The sequence below is a fragment of the Lutzomyia longipalpis genome, chromosome 3 (assembly GCF_024334085.1).
Source record: "Lutzomyia longipalpis isolate SR_M1_2022 chromosome 3, ASM2433408v1".
Taxonomy (NCBI): Eukaryota; Metazoa; Arthropoda; class Insecta; order Diptera; family Psychodidae; genus Lutzomyia; species Lutzomyia longipalpis.
In genome coordinates, this window is record NC_074709.1 from 13,363,362 (window position 1) to 13,383,472 (window position 20,111).

The 20,111-nt window shown below is 37.0% G+C and overlaps 2 protein-coding genes across 4 annotated transcripts in view; both read left to right on the plus strand.

Annotated features, from left to right (window-relative positions):
• The window catches only part of LOC129793173 (uncharacterized), a 1,136,769-nt gene that overhangs the window by 258,573 nt on the left and 858,085 nt on the right, over positions 1-20,111 (plus strand). The gene's annotated exons all lie outside the window — the stretch shown is intronic.
• The window catches only part of LOC129793155 (potassium voltage-gated channel subfamily H member 8), a 59,321-nt gene that overhangs the window by 24,834 nt on the left and 14,376 nt on the right, over positions 1-20,111 (plus strand). For 2 of the 3 annotated variants that reach the window (XM_055832877.1, XM_055832875.1), the window contains 6 exons: positions 7,914-8,104; positions 9,325-9,553; positions 12,045-12,413; positions 17,057-17,236; positions 17,341-17,459; positions 17,822-17,902. In XM_055832877.1, coding sequence (XP_055688852.1) covers positions 7,914-8,104; positions 9,325-9,553; positions 12,045-12,413; positions 17,057-17,236; positions 17,341-17,459; positions 17,822-17,902 — 1,169 coding nt within the window. The remainder of the gene's footprint in view (positions 1-7,913; positions 8,105-9,324; positions 9,554-12,044; positions 12,414-17,056; positions 17,237-17,340; positions 17,460-17,821; positions 17,903-20,111) is intronic. The other variant, XM_055832876.1, reaches the window with a different exon arrangement.

Consider the following 20,111-nt stretch of genomic DNA (forward strand, 5'->3'; position numbering starts at 1 on the left):
GGATCTTTTAATTAGTTTGTAATTTTGATTCGATTACGGATATACCAGCAAATATGGAACTTAAAAAAGAAATTTTAATGAAATTATTCGTTTTATGTTAAAACACTAAATTCTTCAGTGATGATTTTTTCAATCAATTCCCATAAATTTATTTATACAATAAACTAACGTGCTCGTAAATAAATTCAAAAAACCAGAGAGAAAATTCTCTAATAAAACATTTATTCTACTTCTTAGAATTTTGTGACGCTTTTTTATGATTTTTCCAACACAATTTTCCTTCTTGTTTATGAGGAAACAAATAAAAACTAGCTCACACAGTAAATCCTATTTATTCAACTTCTTGAAAGTCTTATAACAATTGCACAATGGAGTTCAAAATGAATACTCAAATATTTACAACCTGAAAGTGAGCTTTCATTTGTGAAAGCTCCCTCAAAGTTTAATCAGGAACAAATATATGTACATAGAATTCTTCATCATATTAAATTTTTGGAATTTCAGCACCATAAACAATTTTCTCGCAATTTATCGTGGCCTGTCTGGGAATTTACAAAGAGGAAGTGGAGGAGTTTTCTTTGTGTATGAAAAAAAAGATGAGAAAAATGAAGGATAAATGCTTCATCCAAAAACTTTCTTATCCATCAAAAAATTATGCTTTTACGCTTTCTTCATTCCAGAAAAAAAACAAAACTTTTTCGTCCCTTGACCGGCTTTTTGTGTGTGCTGTGCGTTTAAGATGGGTGGGAAAAAGGAAAATTTCCCTCATAACAGTGACTTTTCAATTTAGACAACTCACCAACACCTGTTGTACTCCACCCTCTTTAAGTGGATTATCTCGTTGGCATTGTTCCAACACACTGCAGGCTCGAATATGAGCCGTTTTTTTTTCTTGCCCCAAAGCGACATATTTTTCTTTCCTTAAACGAAAGTTATGCTGAAAATTTTAGAGAATTATTTTGTGAATTTTTGACCCAAAAAAGGAAGAGAAGAAAATGAGAGAATCTGGACACTTTGATAAGGGAATTTCTCATACAATTAATGTCATTCGCCTTTCTCTACCAGTGAATTCCCCATCGCACTGTCCCAAATGCTGTCTGGAAATGTCACGGGGGTGTGTGTCTATCTGTTCTGCACAAATCCCTGGGAAAAAGGCAAAAAGGAGAAATGATGGAGTTTGCAAAACAGCAAATAAATATAAATTTTATTGCCGAGACTGCACAACAGAAGAAAAGTTTTTTCCACGCTGAAAGTTTCCATGGATTATGTGCTTTTCCCATACTTCAGTATGAGATGAAATTATTAGGTCATAGATATTATTTCTTCGTCGTTTGTAACTCAACTAAAACACACTGAGACGAGTGTCGCATAATTGCTCTCGTTTCTTGGGAAATCTTTGAGAAATTCTTCATATACCATTGAGTATGAATGGTACTTTAGCTCGTGATATTTTCTTTCCTTTTGGAACTTCATTGTCTCCATGAATTGAGTAAAGAGCAGGAGGTGGAGCTAAAAGAAATTCATGCTGTGCGAGAGATTCCCATGAGACCACTTCCACTTTCTTTTGGTCTGTGGTAGAAGTATGTATATAAAACAATTTTTCATCCCTTGATTATCTTGTTGATTTTCCTTTTGAGAGATATTATTTCAATGAGAATGGTTATGGTACTTGCAGACAATATAACTACATTATGCTGAATGGTTCAAATGGTAAAGTTCATGGATTCTTTTATTTAAATTTACCAATTCAATGACAAAAAAAATCATTTTACATTAAAGAAGAAACACGTTATAAAACTTTCAAAAGAAACTCTACAGAAGCCACAAAATATTTCAACATTTTCATCTTCAGAACGTCTTATTTATGTTTTAAAAAGTCCAATTTTATGAAAAAACAACCCCTTTTGGCCTTAATCAAATGGCCATGGAGAAATTAATTAACTTTCCCCGTTTCATCTCTTTATTCTTTTTATTAAAAAATACTTTATAATAACTTCACGTATGTATGAACTGGATATAAATGTTGTGTAAGTATTTCTCTATAATTAAATTGCCAGAGAAAACCAGAAAAGGGCCTTCAAGGAGATGTTTTTAAAGCTGAATCTTTAAGATAACCTTCATACAGAGTGGCGCATGTGAATCTTAAAAAATAATTCGTTTCATTTCAATGAAAAACTCAAAAAACTTTTAATAAAAAATGCGATTAAACCGATTAAACTAAAGAAAATCTAAAGCTTTTTAACTTGAAATAAAACTCAATGCTAAGAAATGGTGCGCCACCCTGTTTCAAGAAAAAAAATATGTAATAAAATATCAAACTTACGCGAGCTTTCTGCATGTGACGCTTTTGGTCGCTTTTTGTCTTGTGGTCTGTTGCACAATAATTTTTCATTCAAATTACTTTTGTCTAACATTTCTACCGGCTTACAGCTCTCAAATAATCCCACCCTTTTGTCTTCCCTTTTGGCTGCGATGCTGCCATCATTTGCGCGAAAGCTTTTCGCCACGTCGAGCAGCTTTTGTTGAATGTGGCGGGTGGTGGTGGGAAAAAAGGGTTGCAAATGAAAGACACCCGCTGGGCATATAAACAGCATGTAGTGTGGAAAAGCTGAAAAGGAGAAAGTTGATGTTGGGGGTTTGATGCTTTTTTGGGGGAGATTGATGGGGTTGGCGACAGCGAGGGTTGAAAAATTATATAGGAAAATAAAAAAAAATACAAGCAACACCGAGGGCGTGTGAAAAAAAAAAGTTGCACCATTGACGGATTGGTTGGAAGGGGGTGAGCTTCTACGGAACCCCAGCAGACAGGGGTTGGTGTATAAGCATGTGATCCCAACCTAAATAGCCCAATTGAATGGACATTTGTTTATGGGAGGGAAAGCAGTTTGTTGAGTGGTAGAACATTTTTAAATCCCTTTAGGATGACAAAATATTCCAGACAGGCTTCATTTGTATAGAAGGTCCATGGAGCTGACTTTAAATTGTCAGCATGATGCTGTCGTTGCAAATAGCACTGTGATATATGTATATTCTTTCCTAGAACTGATGTCGCTGCTTAGTTTAATAGTTTCACATTGCAAAAGCTCCCGAAGCTTTTGTGAGATTTATTTGGAAAATTTCTCACACAAATATCTCGCAGCAGACAAACAATCATTCGTGTTGAGAATATCTTGGCGGCATTGGGTGACATGTGCCACCAATAAAGCACCCCAAATGAGGTTTCTGCACTTCATTTGATAGTCAAATCACGTCCATTTCCTAAATTTTCCGAGACTTTCTCCTGATTTTTTTCTCCCACCTCTCTCCGGCTTTCCTTCACCTTCATTCTTTTGTAATTGAATATTCGCCACTTTTATCTCACCTCCGTTTGTGCTTTGGGACGTGCCATCGTGTGAAAACCAACCTTATACTATGAAACTTCGTTTGCTCCAGACTATTAAAACAATTAGCCTTAATGAAATAATTATGTTTAACTAAAAATTATATATTTTTTGTGCTTTTGAAACTTTGGCTTTTGTAGCTTTTATGCATTTTTCAATGGAATAATACATCTGGCTTTATGTTTTATAATCCATGTGCTTTCTGTTTGAAAACACCGCTGTAGAATTTTTGATAAAAATATATTTTGTTTCATTCACAATGTGGAATATATAAAAAAGTTTAATAAAAAAATAAATATACTCTCTCTCAATTATGTTTGTGGGAGCTTTAAAACTCGGAGCTTTTTTTGCGCAACAGAACTTGAATACTAAAAATTATATATATTTTCAAAGGAACAAATGGAAGAAATTCTAAAGGATAATTTAATGTATTCAAAGTTTTTCTACAACTCCTTAATTGTACAAACTTATATATATATATCCCTTAATTGTACAACTTGCAATGCTAAAAATGAAAAAGTGAAAAAACAGTTTTTCTTTTAAAAAAAAATTATTCTAAGAAGAATTTACTCATTCAGGCGAAAATCAAACTATATAGGTATAGAATTTTTTAGTCTTCTGTTCTGTTATTCTAAACTTTTAACTTACCTAAACAAGAATACAGAGTAAATCCTCAAATATTTATTTAAAAAGTTCTCTCACGCTTCACTTTCCAAGTTAATTTATCATTAAAAATTTTGCTTAATCTTTCACTTTGTTTTCATCACTTCCTGCATTATTTATATAAAGTTTGTGGGACTATAGTAGAAATTGAGAATCTCTCTTGAAACGTCCTCCTTGAGGCACTTCCATTGTATGGAGAAAATCGATTAAATTTTCACACAAAAATTAAAAACTTCATTCGAGGAGAAGGTTTTAATAGAGATTTTTGCTACATTTTCTTTGCATTTTTCTAAGCAAATATTGCACATGTAGTACCGCTGGTACTAACTGTCATGGTATAGGACAGATTGGCTTATGTGTGTGGGGTTGGCGGGCGTCTTAAGGTGACTCTCTCTCCCAACCACCGTAGTACGGTTGGCTCAGTTACTCGTGGGCCATGGGGTCGGACGGACGGACCCACCCTCATAAGTCTGAATCGTAGTACCTGGCTATGACAGTGGTATCTCATTGTCAGGTATTTTACAATTCAGAAGTGAGATAAGCCCAAAACTCGTTCGCGGAAGTGGAAAAGTGCGAAAAGTGTTGAATTCGCGAGTGAAAAATTTCATGGCGTCACCTTGACGTCACATGGTGAAATTCGCGGAAAAAGTCCACCGTTTTGGGACTTTCGCGGCGTAGAAAATCGCGTTGTAGCACCCGTGAGTGCTAAATAATGGTTCCCCGTCGTGTAAATGAGTGAAATTCGGGGAAAACGCGTCGAAAAAGCCGTGAAAATTGCAATGAAAAAGTGACATTTCGGCAGTTTTTGTGTTGCCCGTCGCGAAAGGGGTGCGGAAAAAAGTCATCCGGGTGGTTTTTTCGGGGCATGGAAAGTCCCGTCGTGATTTCCTTCGATGCGAAAAACGTTTTCGCAAAGGAAAAGTGTCGCGAGTGTAAGAAATTGCGTCTTTTCACGACGCAATTGGACAAAAGAGAAAGTGCCGTTTAACGGTACTATTGTGTGTGTGTGTGAGTGACAAGCGGCGTGCGCAAGGAGCTGCGTATGAGTGTGCTGCGGAGAGTCAAGCAGCAGAGGCAGCTCGTCGCGATAAGGTGACACACACACACACATACACCAACGAAGCACCGTGCGGCGGTCCTGACACGCGTTGATGGTGCGGCGAAAAGGAGCGTATGCAGCAATGCATGAGAAGTATAAGAAGGAAAATCGCAAGTATTTTCTCTTGGTAGGAGAGTGGTATTCTCCGAATTTGGAATCTTGAATTTTAATGTTTTATATCATGGTATTTGAATTGTTAACCCTGAAAAGCGCTTTTCAACCCCCTGATATTCTCTTAATGATGGAAATTGTTATGTTTTTGTTTAACATGTTGAATTTAAGAGAATGTTAACTGCAAGATTCCTTTACAGCATGAAAAGAAAGAAATATGGAAACAAAAAAAAAAGAATTTGTTTTATTTCTGTTATGAAATTTTATGTTTCAGGACTGAAGATTGCACAAGAATTGAGAATTAAATTCCATCAAGGTTGAAAATTTCATAATAAAAAAATTAAAATTTCATTGAATTTAAATAATGAAAGTAAAATAGAAGGAAAAGTGTATAAGTTTTGATTTCACAAAAAAAGGAAATTTTCATGATGTTGGGAATGAAGGAAATTCCTATAAAGTTGAAAATTGCATGAAATTTTAAAGAAATTGAAAAATAGTTGAAAACAGTGAAATTTTTGAAAAAAAAAAATGAATTAAAAATTTCATTAAAGAAAAATTAAAGTTAGTTGGAATTTTCAAAAGGAGATGGATAAGTGAAAAGATTTTAGCACAATTCTTATGCAATACGAAGATTAAAGAAAATTGGTTGTTTGAATTTTACCAAAAAAAAAAAAAGATGAAACTCAAACAGGAATAAGGAATTGCTTAAGGGAAGAGTTCAAAATGATACCAACGGATCCTAAGCAATCGTTCAGAAGAATAATTGGACTCTTCTTGGAAAAAAAAAAGAGGGAAGAGTAGAATTTGGTTGCTAGAAGATCCTCAGCATCTTGGCTTGGTATAATTGGTATCTAGAGAGAGAGAAATGTGCTTCTATGTAGATAAGAGAGTGGTTTCACTGAAGCATAGTTAGGGCTTGAATGTAGTGAAACGGACTAGTAGCGTTGTAGCATAGGTAGTCTCTCTTTTGTGCAATGCCTACCGAGGCATCTGACGATACCTGAGCGGAAGGAAGTTCTTCGAGGTTATCGCTCTTATCACTGGTGTGGTATCATGCTATGGGAAAGGTACCTGTATTGGTACATAAATAATTGCTTTACTGAAGCGTAGAAGTATAGCTTGCAGTATAGTGCACGGATAAGAGGTAGTGTGTCGAAGTAGCGTTTCTCTTCTGATCAGGTTTACTGAAGCATTAGATACCTGGGCGAAAGAAAGTTCTCTGAGGTTATGGTTCGCATAGTGAGGTATCAGGAGAAGAGAAAGGTGCATTTGTGCACATGGAAGAGCAATTCACTATGTTTATGTGATCAGTAGAAATACTGTGATAAACTGGCTCTTCAAGCATCCATAGAACCATTATGATTATGAGGCAAGGTATCAACCTGACGACTCAATAGATATGGTAGAATGGATGAATAGGAATGTAGGTCTGGGCGATCAATGGACGCATTGTAAGCTAGACAAAACATTCAGGTCATGCAACCAGTTAATACTAAAGACAACATTCATGAGTCTTCGTTGATCGGATGGTATAGAGAGACAAATCATGAGTCTGTGAGTAAATGATACTGGTGTAGATAAAGCATGACGAGGTTTTCGCGGAGAGGCATCATGCTTGCATGGTGGGCCTGTTACGTTGAAAACCTGAAATGTCGTATTGATTAACATCAATCCAGTTAGTCATACGGCGAATGGTTTCTCGGAGACACTAGTCTCTATGGAACGAGCTTACGGTTCCTGGAACTGGGTAAGCTAAGTCTAGACATATGTTCCATGAGAAACAAGTAACATGGCGAAAGCTGTGTTGAAAGAACCTTCTGTAGGTTCATGGGTGTGATGATTTTGTGTCAGTGCACTGGCGTACTAAATCAAACAGAACCCTTGTGTACTTGGGCTACCAGGTACGGTTCCATTAGGAACAATTTGATATGATCTTCAGTTTGTGAATAGAGTTGTTGTCTAATACAGACTTGTACTCTATACACAGGACCGCAGTTGTTATCGCATTCATTGCGAAGTATACTGGTCGAAGATCACGGGAAAATTCGGTCAATCTGTCTTGCTTTTCCTAGCTTGTGCCGAGGACGTCACAAAAGTCAGGAATGGCCGAATGTAGTACCGCTGGTACTAACTGTCATGGTATAGGACAGATTGGCTTATGTGTGTGGGGTTGGCGGGCGTCTTAAGGTGACTCTCTCTCCCAACCACCGTAGTACGGTTGGCTCAGTTACTCGTGGGCCATGGGGTCGGACGGACGGACCCACCCTCATAAGTCTGAATCGTAGTACCTGGCTATGACAGTGGTATCTCATTGTCAGGTATTTTACACACATGGTTCTCAGAAAAATTTTATAAATTATTTTTATTTTCTCAATAATGGTTATTGGTGGAGAGTGTGGGAGTATTTTGAATTTATTTTAGTCACGTGAAGCAATTTTCTGTCTGGCCACTCGAGACAGGAAATTGCTGCTATATGTCGGGGGTAGGAGTGGAAAGCTCCCGAAAAACTGGAAGCTTTTCCACGCATCCCACCACCGGTCGCATCGCCATCCCCCCTGAGACAATGATGGGGTTTCGGGTGGTTGATTAAGTGAAATGCTTAAAGTGGTTAATCTTTGATGGGTGTTGGTCATGAAATTGGACAATTTTATCCTTTGCAGCTGCCTTATTGGGTGCTCGATTTAGATCATCAGCTGACTCCTCCTTACTTCCAGACGTTGGTGGTGAGGCGGGTGACTTTGATGTCCCAAGTGGGGTCAACATGGGCCGGAGGCGATCACGTGCAGTTCTCTACCAGCTCTCTGGCCACTACAAGCCGGAGAAAGCCAAGACTAAACTGAAATTGAACAATGTGAGTGTCAATATTTGAATTTTCTCCTTTTACTACATACACCCCCAATCACACAGCCACCCCCTCCCCCAAACCCTCATTGAATCAGTCCTCCACCAAACTTTGAGTGGGTTTCACCCCTTACGGCCTGAGAATACTTCCAGGACATGCATAGCTATTTAGGGGGGAATGTGGGGGAATAGCATGACTCGTGATAATTTTCAATTTAATCGACAAACACTGTCCTGTTGACGGAGGGTGGCAACAAAGTTTCCTGATTAACACACCACAAACATTCTTCTCATGCAATTGCTGGGAAAACACCAACAGATAGGATATCAGAGTTGAAAAAAAAACAAAGACACAGTTTTCTTTTTCAAAAAAAATGTTGAAAGAGATTTAGAAAATTTACAGAGAATTTCTCTTGCAGGCACCCTTGCCCACAAAGGTACTTTTAAAGGAAAAAAATGTAAAATATTTTTTTTTAGAATATCCACTAAAACCAAAGTCTCTAGGTACCTACTGGACCTACTGTAAAAAAAAAAATTCATATTTTTGGTTTATTTAGAAAACTATGAAAATTTTACCATGTGAAAATAAGTTTGTGAAAAGTTAACTTTTTCAAAGCTTAACACCTATCTCTCACTCATAGAACTGTGAGAGTTTTATTTTCTAATTTTTTAAATAGATTATTTGTCTTTTTTTAGATTTATGAATTTTTATTTGTTTATTATTTTTTTCTTTTTTGAAGCAAATCAAGCCAAAGCACTTCAGCTTTAATTCTTGAAGGGAGTTTAAGGTTTTGAAAAATTACACAAAAAACCCAATTTAAAATTTTAGATTTTAAAATTCAAACCAGTACACAAACTGTTTTAAAAAAATATATCAAAAATATTAAATTTCTTAAAAATCTTTTGTACAAAAAAAACTTTTAGAAATATGCTTAATCTATTTTCAACTTTTATCTACATAAACTAGACTACCTATAATTTTTTTAAGGAATTCATTTAAGCAAAAATCTCCTTCTTGTACAGGACATAAAAATGGTGCAAAGCTACTGAGGAAAATTCCAGTTCTATCCCTTATTCTATCAAAGAAAAATTTTAAGACATAAAAACTAGATTCTTAATCTATTTAGCCCCCAACTTGGGGTCAGTAGTGTTCGAAACATAAAACCTTATCACTGCATTTCACATCAGATTCACGTTTTCTCTCTCTCTGTATGGCCACTTTCACCACAGAACTTGCTGCACTCGACTGATGCCCCCCTGCCGGAGTACAAGACTCAAGCAGTGAAGAAGTCTCGCTTCATCCTGTCGCACTATGGGATGTTTAAGGGATGCTGGGACTGGTTGATTCTCGTGGCAACGTTCTATGTTGCCGTCGCGGTGCCATACAATGCTGCCTTTGTCAAGACGGATCGCATGACAATGCCCTCAGATGTTGTAGTGGAAGCTCTTTTTATTGTAGGTAAGTTAAACCATCCCCACAGCATTTCTCCATCCTCCCACCCTGCATGAGTCCTTTCGTCATTTCTTCATCAACCATGGGAATGTTGGGTAATTCAATCCAGATGTTCCTTCACAGCAGTGTGCGGGACAAGCAACAATGGAGAGCATAGCACGTTAAACCATGTCTCTGCATTTATGAGAAAATTTAATTTTCAATTAAGAAAATTGGAGAGTTGGAAAGAAAGAGAAAAAACTTAAAGTTTAATGAAATTTTTGCAAGTAATTTAGTCCATTCAACTTTCTTAATTTGCAGAATCGAATAGTAATCAAATTCATTCAATAATATATAACTACATGGTACAGATTAAGGAGAAAAGGGAATGTACATGGTAAGTTTCACTTACGGGCTGTGATTCTTCCTTCAGAGGCCAAGTTAAATATATGTAAATGCAAAGTCTAATAGATAGCTGCAGAGTATGGATTAATCAGAAAAGGGAATGTACTGGTAAGTTTCACTTACGGGCTGTGATTCTTCCTTCAGAGGTCAGTCTAAGTGTGATATTTGATATAAGTTTGGTGGTGCAAACTCTGGGGAAGGATGACTCGCGCCACGAATCACAGCCAATGCGCTATTACAGGGGCTTAGATATAGCAAAAACAAAATTTAGAGGTTATCCAAAATGGTGGACGGGGGGGGGGGGGGGGTGGGGGGGTGGATTTGACCGCACCATCAGACGACATCAGGCCGATATACTAACTTTGCCTTTGACCGCAAGTCTCTATCTATTACCGTTCTCTTGTAATTAAGCGTCAAACTACGGCCGGCCGGACGGCCGGACGGACGGACGGCCGGAAAAAAATTTTTTTGACATACGTTTTTTGGAATGTGGGGACCCTAATTCGTGCTCATCCCAAGTTTGAGCCCGATCGGACAACATTGCATTTTAGGTGGTACACAGAAGCTGTGCTATTCTTTTCTTCGAAAGAATCACAGCTAAAAGCTGAAAATACTCCGCATGTGTTTCATGAAATTTTCATCAACTTGAGAAATTTATAAATGAGTAGTGTAAGTGAGTATACTCACATCCTTCCGCGCAAAAATAAACTTTTAAATGTACAATAGCAACAGAAGCAATTCGCAATCTAATGTTCATTATTCCCCAACGTGGAAAAAAACATGTGCCTCTATCTAAAGAAAAAGAAAGCTTAAAAAAGCTCCGCTATTGCAGAAACTTTTTCTTCAAATTGGGACTTCAAGTCCAAAGTTGAGAACTTTTTGTCCTCGAAAGGAATTTTTCTGCCTCTTGATTCAGATAAATGACTTCCGTCATCTAAAATTCAAAGCTCACGAACAAGCGTGGTGGTGTGAGGAAGCAATTGTAAACAAGGAAGGACAAAAAATTCCTTTTTTATATTTCCCAAATGATGGGAAGGGGCGGCGGGGTGTCACATTAAATTTCCTCAACTTCTTCCCCAAGTCACGAAGAATGGCAAAATACAGAGATTTAAACTCGATAGAGTGGATGTAAATCCACCCAAGAAAAATCCATCTTTAATGGCTTTAAAACATTCACGCGGTGTCTTTTAGATGATGGGATTTCGGTGGATTCTTTGAATTTTAAAGCAGTCGCGGTGTGGATAAAAAAACGAAGAGCCATTCACGCTGAATTAATAAATCTGAACGGGAGGATGTTTTCTCGCTATTTTTTCTTAGCTCTCTCAAAACAACCCCCTAAGGAACTCGTATTGCCCATGAATTTTCACTAAGACGACAATATAACTCTTTTTTTATGGGAAAAAAGAAAGGCTTTTTGGTGGATTAAAAAGTTATAAATTTATCGTTGTTAAGTGATTTTGATACTGGATGGTCATATATTTTATCTTAATCTGCAAAAGTAAAGAGATTTTATGAATTATGGTTGTCCTACTTTAGGAATCATTTTTTTTTAAGCCGAAGGGGTTTATTTTTATCCCTTATGCATATAAATTAAAATGAAATCCGGTAAAAAATTAAAAATTACCCTTCGAGGTATACAAAAATGATTTTTTTTCAAATGAATTTTCTGGTGAAATTAATAATTAAATTCCTAAAATTCATTCATTAATTTACATGATTTTTCCTGATTTCCCAGGAACGACATACAAAAAAGAATTTTGCATTGAAATGTTTTTTTTATTACCCAACCCAACAGGAATCCATCTAAATTATGCTTTCCCTAGAAAATGTCCTTGAAAGTCTCAACTTTGCTTTTTAAGCACAGAATACATATAAAAGTTCGCCCTTTTTTTTTGCAAAATTCTACATTATAAGAAACTTTTCATTTCCCTCCAACGCAATCTCATTTAATGAGTTGGGGGTTGATCCACATAACCGCCCTCATATAGCCCAGTCTCACATATAACCGCCCCATATATGAAATTCAATCATAGTGAAACTTAAAGCTCAACCTGGTGGAGATTTCCTGCTATATATTTCATCCCTTGCTTTCCCCCTTTTCACCCTTTCGTAGATATTATATTAAATTTCCGGACGACGTACGTGTCTCGAAAGGGCGAAGTGGTGTCCGATTCGAAAGCGATAGCGCTCAACTATCTCAAGGGGTGGTTCGTGGTGGATCTCCTGGCTGCCCTGCCCTTTGACCATCTCTATGCAAGCGACCTCTACAGTGGTGAGGAGTCTCACATTCATCTCGTGAAGCTCACGCGGTTGCTGCGGCTGGCGAGGTTACTGCAAAAAATGGATCGCTATTCACAGTACACAGCAATGATCCTCACCCTTCTCATGCTCTGTTTCTCCCTCGTTGCACACTGGCTGGCTTGCATTTGGTTCGTCATAGCTGAGAAGGAGAGGATGTACAATGACATTGACTGGGATATTGGTGAGTTAAAAAGAAACTTCTTTCTTTCATTGATAAAAAAAAATTATTGATGCTTCAATTGAAAAATATTCGTTAATTTTCTATACTAAAATTCTTATTTAAATGATAGAATAGTTCTTGGCGTCCCCTTTAACGACAGTGGCGCCTCCACGTTTGTATCCTTAATTTTCATTTAATTTGACAAATCAAAATTAGAAAAAATCCTTTTAATTGAATTAAACGCACAGAAATATGTTAAAATATTAACTCACAAAGAAAAGACCATATAGCAAATCCAACAAGATGGCTTCCTTTAAAAACAATTCGTCATCCCCCTAATCCTTGGAGAAAAAAAAACTAAAATTAACTCTCTAGGGGAGCTTTTGTGAGTAGCCAAATTCCGCCCTTTCTTTGCTTATTCTTTCAATCCAATAAGTGACTTTTGATTTATTTGCCCCAAAATGAAATATCGAGAAAAGTTTCCTCTGCGTAACTCAATTTAATCCTACGGGAGGCATCTCCTCAATCGACCCTCTTCCACACTTTAGTGAAACTCCCACATGACCAGAAATTCATGTAAAGCTTTTCAGGAGCTTTGGGGTATTTTTGAGAGAGGAAATTTACTCTGCCACCAGCCCTTGTGGCTTCATGACAAATTTGGGAGCTTCTGTAAGGTAATTTGCAAGTTTATCATTTTGCGTCTGGAGTAGCACCTAACCGTACACCCCTCCCTGTACGTTAATACCCCCAAGAATTGCCTCCACGTCTTGCCGTCGCCCCAGAAATTGACGACGTGTTTCTTGCACGTCCCAGTAATAAAATGGATAACATGTAAATGTGTTTTGGGTTGATGCTAGGGCGGCAGGGTGGTATGAAGTGGGAAATGGGTTGTAATTAGCTTCGCCCCATCCTTCCTCATCTGTCGCAAAGTGCTCCACAAATTCCATCCAACATGCTCATTTTGGTGCAACTACAGCAATGTTGGGGGTATAGGAGAGTTTGATAAAGGAGTGGTGGTGAGGGTTAATTTATCCACCATAGCATTCCATTCCGCATTTTGTCCGTGAAACTTCACAAACACACACACACACCCCCATCATGGAAGATACAAAAAGAACTCGCAGAGATGCTTGGCATAGTGTTGATTCCACGCTCGCGAGATTAATGTGTTTTTTTTTCTTACCACCCTCATCATGTACTTTGTTGAATAATTTCCACACCCCTTTCTTCGTTCAGTGCAATGCAAACTTTACACACCGTGAGGGTACATTCCCATTAGTGCTGCTGAATGAGATAGCTCGCTATATAGTGTGAGCTTTGGGGATGTTGTTTTTTTTTCGTATAAGAGCTTTAGCTAGAACAATTTATTTAAGTTAAAGGGTTGCACTAAAAACAGCAATTAGATTTCAGTTTGTCCATGTCATTTATGACGACTTGACATGTGAGCTTTCCCCTTTGTCTCGAACATTATTAATGTTTCTGGCTTCAACTTTGTACGCTATCAAAGCAACTAATATATTAACTCATGCCCGAAAGGAAAGTTTCTCTGATATTGTTGAGACAGATGGGGCAAAAAGTAAATATGAAAGCAAGGATGGTTCAAAAATTGAAGATTAAATCAGAGCTTAAGACAATTTTTACTCATATTTTTGTAGTTATTTTTATAAGCAATATTTATAAGACGACAGTGGACGCATAATTAAATTTTCTTTAAAAAAAAACTCACTTAATATTGCGTTAAAAAAATCAAAAGCTCAGAAAAAGCTCTCACTAAAAAGATATAATCAACACAGAAAATCTTTTGGATCCATGTAAATAATTTTAATTCCTTCCTTTAGCAAATTCAACGAAGGAAAAGTCACTATTATATTGTGGGGAATTAGTGAAGCAATAATTGGGCAGAACATGATGTATTTGATGGATTTTCCATCACCAAATCATTCGAGAGAGAGTGAATTATTCTCCGACAAACTTGAAAAGCTCAAAATTGTATCAAAATCACAACTGATATTGACATGAAACTGTGGCAAAGAGGTAGGATGAGGGGACCACATAAAGACGACGATGTGATGTGCTTCCCTCGATGATTTTAGCTTACATCCCGTATACGCATTTTAACATTATCGCTGTACCGATGAAATGGGTGAACATCCTCCCACCTCACCAAGGATAATGTGAATGGGGCTGAAAAGGCGGAATTTTGCCATTTCCTCCCTTCTACACTATTGCTTTAGATTCTATTTCATCGCATATGCGAACTCCTCTTGGAATACACATACCCCTTTGAATTACCTGCATGAAATCGTGGAAATTCTCCCATTATAGATTGTACCTTTTGTATTGAAGCCCTGTGGGATCAATGAGTGTGATGCAAGTGTTGCCTTTTCCTCACTGCACAATCAATGGAAATGTATACAGTATATAGTAGAAGAAAATAGTAGTAGATGAAGTGATAAAAGGAAATGCAAGAAATTTCAACAAATGTAAATTTTATTCTCTAGAAATTGGATATCAATGAATTTTCTTGGGGGTTTTTCTTTGATTTTTCATTTTTTTGGCTTTTTATATTGATGTGGGGCGTATGCAAAGAGTGAAAAGACTATAAAAGGTCAAAGGGTGAGGGATATGTTGTGTGTTTGAGTTTCTCAATGATTTATGAAATTTTCTTACAAAAAAATGTTTGAATTAATTTAGCAAGTATTATCGACTTTGATTTTTATTGCAGTCCTTACAAATTAAAGCATTTAAAGGATGGACAAAAGATTTCTGATTGTGTGTAGGACATTCCGGGAGAACAATTGAAGTTCAAATCGGAAAATCGACTTGTGCAAGATTATAGAATGATATCCAGGATATCAATTGCTTCACAATACACCCTCTATTGTCATACTGAAATAATCTCTATCTTCCTTGTTTGAAATTTTCATTGATCGTCTTTTAGACAGGAAAATGTCTCCTTTGTCAGTTTCACCATTTCGACTCGAAAGGATTAATTCTGTTTATATCTCTTAAGACTATTTGTGAAATTTAAGCCTCATGAGTTACTAAAATATCAATAGACTTATTCCTCGTTGTTTCTTCACTATATGATGCAAATTCCAATATAGCTTATAGGGTAGAATTATAACAACGACCGAAGAACTTTGAGACTTTGATGCAGAAACGTTTGCAAATCTTCCCATAGGACCATGAATTTCAATGAAGTAAACTCACCTCATGTCTTCAGGGGGATTGCATGAGAGATACCAACACAAGATAGCCTCCCTGGAGACAATTTCCTCAAGAGATGCTGTGTCATCTCACTTCCCAGTGGCATTTTGGGACAACGTGAGAAAATTGTTTTGCGATAGAAATCATCGTATAATTTTTATTAGACCCCATCATCGTTTACCAAATGGCGCGCATCTTCTTCACTTACCCAACCATAAAAATCCCCGCAAAGAAGGTCATTTTCCATCATGAAATTTTCATTGGATGTGCCGACCCACTTGGAGGAGATAAAACCAGCGGGATACCCTCAAATTGATTCGCATAAGAATAGGATGGTGGGGGAAAAGAGATTAGGTGAACAAGGAAGACAGTAATTTCAACTCATTACCAGCGAATTACAATCACACTTGAATGATCCCCCACATTTGTTGCCACACACTCAAATCCATACTCAATCCATGTCAATGGAATTAAATTGAAACTCATTTTGTACGATGATAGGGCATGATGAGGGCGGATGTGTGACAATGACGGTGAGGATTTAATCAATCTGGCCATCGTTTTGTCTTCGGGTGTGTGGATGAATAGAGAAAGTGATGAATTTATGTGATTTCCCCATTATAATGCTGCGGAAGAGCTCTTGAAATATTTTCCACCCCCGCCTGTACAATTAATCACCGCGCGAAGATGTAAATTTTCACAAAAAGCATAAATTGCACTGTGGTGATTAATTATTTTCACAAAAGTTGGACAAAAGATATGAAAAGTACGAGATTTTCCGCGGCACGTCCTTCACAAGATGGAAGTTTCATTTTTCAAGCTCTTCGGCACGTTCTTCATGCTAAAATCCTCATGTGATAAAGAGATGTCCTTTTCTTGCAACAAAAACTAGCAGCAGAAGAAACTTTTGAGACAAATTGCAGTGATGCAGAGAAGTTTTAGCAAAGTTGTATTATGTCTACTTCCCCATGCCTCCACCCCAAAACTGACACCAAAATTTTTTACACAGTCATCATAAATTATTTGTTGTGATTGTGAATTTATGAAAATCTCAAGAAAGAAATTTATTGAATGATTTCAACGGACTTTCTAAGCTTGTAGTTGAGTAGTCCAATGAATGATGTCCTTTACATAAATTCCATTCACTCCTTATCTTCGTTATTTAGAAGAAATTTAAATTAACAGTGTGAAAGAATAATTCAGAAGCGCATTTGTATTTCATATATCCGCGTCTTCTTACAAAATACAAATTACTGGAAATTTAATTGAAAATCTTTTTGTTGGAAAATTCTGAAAAGTCCTTAGACGAAATTTTCCAGCTTGAAGCTTCACCCTCAAGCGATATGGGTGGAAGAATTTTCAATCACTGAAGCATCAATAAAATGCACCTCAAGCGTGATATTTATGCACCCAAAATATGATTTTCACACATGTGGAATTTCCCCCGCATACAGGATGGATGCATACACTGTCGGAGCGACTGAAAATTCCCGTGACAAATCTCACTCAGGTGGAAGTGTACGTTACAAGTCTCTACTTCACCTTTACGAGTCTCACATCGGTGGGATTTGGTAATGTGAGTGCCAACACGACGGCCGAGAAGGTCTTCAGTATTATCATGATGCTGATAGGGGGTGAGTTTTTCAACCCCAAAAACATTTTTCTCCAGAATATTTTTGCTTCGTTTTTTTTTCCGGCCAGCATTCACAAACATATATTTTCTATCCATCCAAAACAGCCCTGATGCACGCCGTTGTATTCGGTAATGTCACAGCTATCATCCAAAGGATGTATTCGAGGAGATCGCTCTACCAGAGCAAGTGGAGGGACCTAAAGGATTTCATTGCACTGCACCAGGTAAGCCGTATTTGTGGAATTGTCAGACTGTACCTACATATTTTATGTTGAGAGTTTTTCCGGAGAATTGTGGTTGCTGGATTATATGAAATTCAAATTCCAGAAGCATTGAAAGGTATAAAAGAAAACTTTTCAGAATTTTCACAATCTAAAAATAATTCGCTATATTTTTTTTTAATTTTACATTTCAATTTCTTTTTCTTTTGCCTGATGTTGCATCCAAATTAGTAAATTTTTTCTTAAGATTTGCCCAAGAAATTGGCAGAAAAAAAATAAGTTGAAGGGTCATAAACTTTCCCTCTCCTCTCATTTTATCCCAAAACTTAAAGCACACCTTAAAGGCTTTTTGTATTTTTTTGCAGATGCCAAAGGAACTGAAACAACGAATGCAGGACTATTTTCAGACAGTTTGGTCTCTAAATCACGGCATTGACATCAATGAGGTGAGCAAAAGATACCTCCTTTATAAGTTTATTATTATATTAAAGGGGAGAGCAGAGCTTTTGGGATGGATGGGGGTATAAAAAACTCATAAAGCGTCGTGATTTCAAGCTCTAGTTTTCCGCTCTAGTTTCGACTGTATACAACATAGAGGCAGAGTTTATCTATTAATAGACAATGCGCTCAATTGGTTGGCAAACAAGTCAGTGAATTTAGCGTGTGACATACAATTTGGAATATTCATGAGGGGGTGTGTATGGTGCGAAAGGACCTCAGGCGAAGGGATCCTTCCGCCTCACCATGGTGGATGACCAAGATTTGATGTGTTGAAGGCATAAACCTTCGGACTACCCTTCCTCCAATTTCATAGAGCAAAGAGGGAGCATCTTCTCTGTCCAATTTCCTGACATTCACAAGACATTCATGATTGTGTGAACAGCAGGAAGTCACAAAGTCTCACGTTCGAATTTTGGACAATAAATAAAATGAAGAGACCTCATTTCTTTGGACGTTCTTCACAGGTGTGTGGGTAAAATATGTATGTGTGTGTGTGTTGAGAAAATGGATTTATTGTTAAAGTGGATTATATATCGAAAATACGCACTTGAGAAAAATTCTCCTGTTGTGGGAAAGCTAAAAGAGGAAGAAGAAAAAGAAAAAAAAATTGTAAAGGAGATTTATTAAGGGTGATGTTCTTTTTTCCCACACAGACGTGGATTTTGTCAGAGTCAATTAGATATTTTACGTAGAAAAATGCCAACGATAGGATGCAGAGAGTTTATTTTTGGACCATGGTATTAATTTGTGATTTTTCTTTCAAATCATTTTTTAAAAAGCTCCCCATGGTGACCACAAGATATTCTAGTTTAAATATTTATTTAGGATAAAATTTAGAATAGAGGGAATATTTTATTCTATGCTATTTTTTTTGCAACGAAGTATTGAATTTTTGAATTTAGTTCTTTTGTGTTAATTTTTTAATAGTCTATTTCGGAAAATAAATTGTTCAATTTTTTATTATTTCATTAGAGACATTAATTTTGCAAAAACATATTTATCTACAAATTAAGTTTCAAAATAAAATACACCAATCTCCCTTCTATATATCTCACTAAACTTAAAGCTTCTCCTTATCTAATTAAGAAGTTATAAAAAGCAAACTAATTCATCAGACTTATGTGCTAAAGTGAAGATGCTGAAAACCAATAAATCTTCACTTTATAATCTAAAGAAGGATTAATCGCAAAGACACCATCTCAGTGCTGCATTGAGTCTGTGTGATGGAGAAACTTTCTCGAAAGCATTTTTTTTTTTAAAGAGGAAAAGCTCACTTCCTGCCCCCGAACGTCGTCTTGTGCCCAAAAACGTGTCTCTCTTTTTTTCTCCTCGCTACCGTCTGGGGAGTGGTTTTCCTACTTCACATATAATAAGTAGGTACGTACATGTAACAACGCCGAAAGGGTGGTTGCTGAGGATGGAAAATTGCCACATAACTCAACGGGGAGAGTGAGCAACACGTAAAGCAATTTATGGTTAATAAAACGCTCAGAGGAGGTGGATGCTGAAAATGGGAGTCACTTTATGGATTACAATCCAATTAATGGGAACACTTGAAGGAGGTGGGAGAAAATTATGCACCACACCCACCTGTCCAAAGGGTCCACTCTACAGAGCAATTTCACCTGATGGGAAAAACGTACAGTTTCACCTTTTGGATTCCGGTTCATTCTGAGGGCTACTCAAAGGGAGATTGATGTGCTGCAATGAAGGACAATTCGTGTCATCGACGTGTGAGGAAATTTCCCTTTGTGGCTTTTCCGAGCTATATAGGAAGGCACCCACAAAGATGTGATTTCCGTGTTCAAAAGGAAATTGCTTCAGGTGTTTTCCAACGCCTCTGTATAGGGTTTATATTCCTTTTTACCTCCTGGGATGCACGTACAATATAAGATCAAAAAACGAGAAGTACGCCCACACACGTATAAAAATCTTTTTTTTATAAAAAAAAAAGTAAAATACAAAATTGCCAATATTCCGTGAGAAATTGGGAGGAAGCAAAGGAAAAAAAAACAGCCAAAATCTGAGTTAATCTAATCTATACCTAGTGAGGACGAAAGGCCCATGAGAGGATTTTCTTCATGGGCGAATTTAAGGAGATAAAAAAGAGAAGTCTAACAAGGTCTAATTGATGAGGAAATATCGAATTTCCCA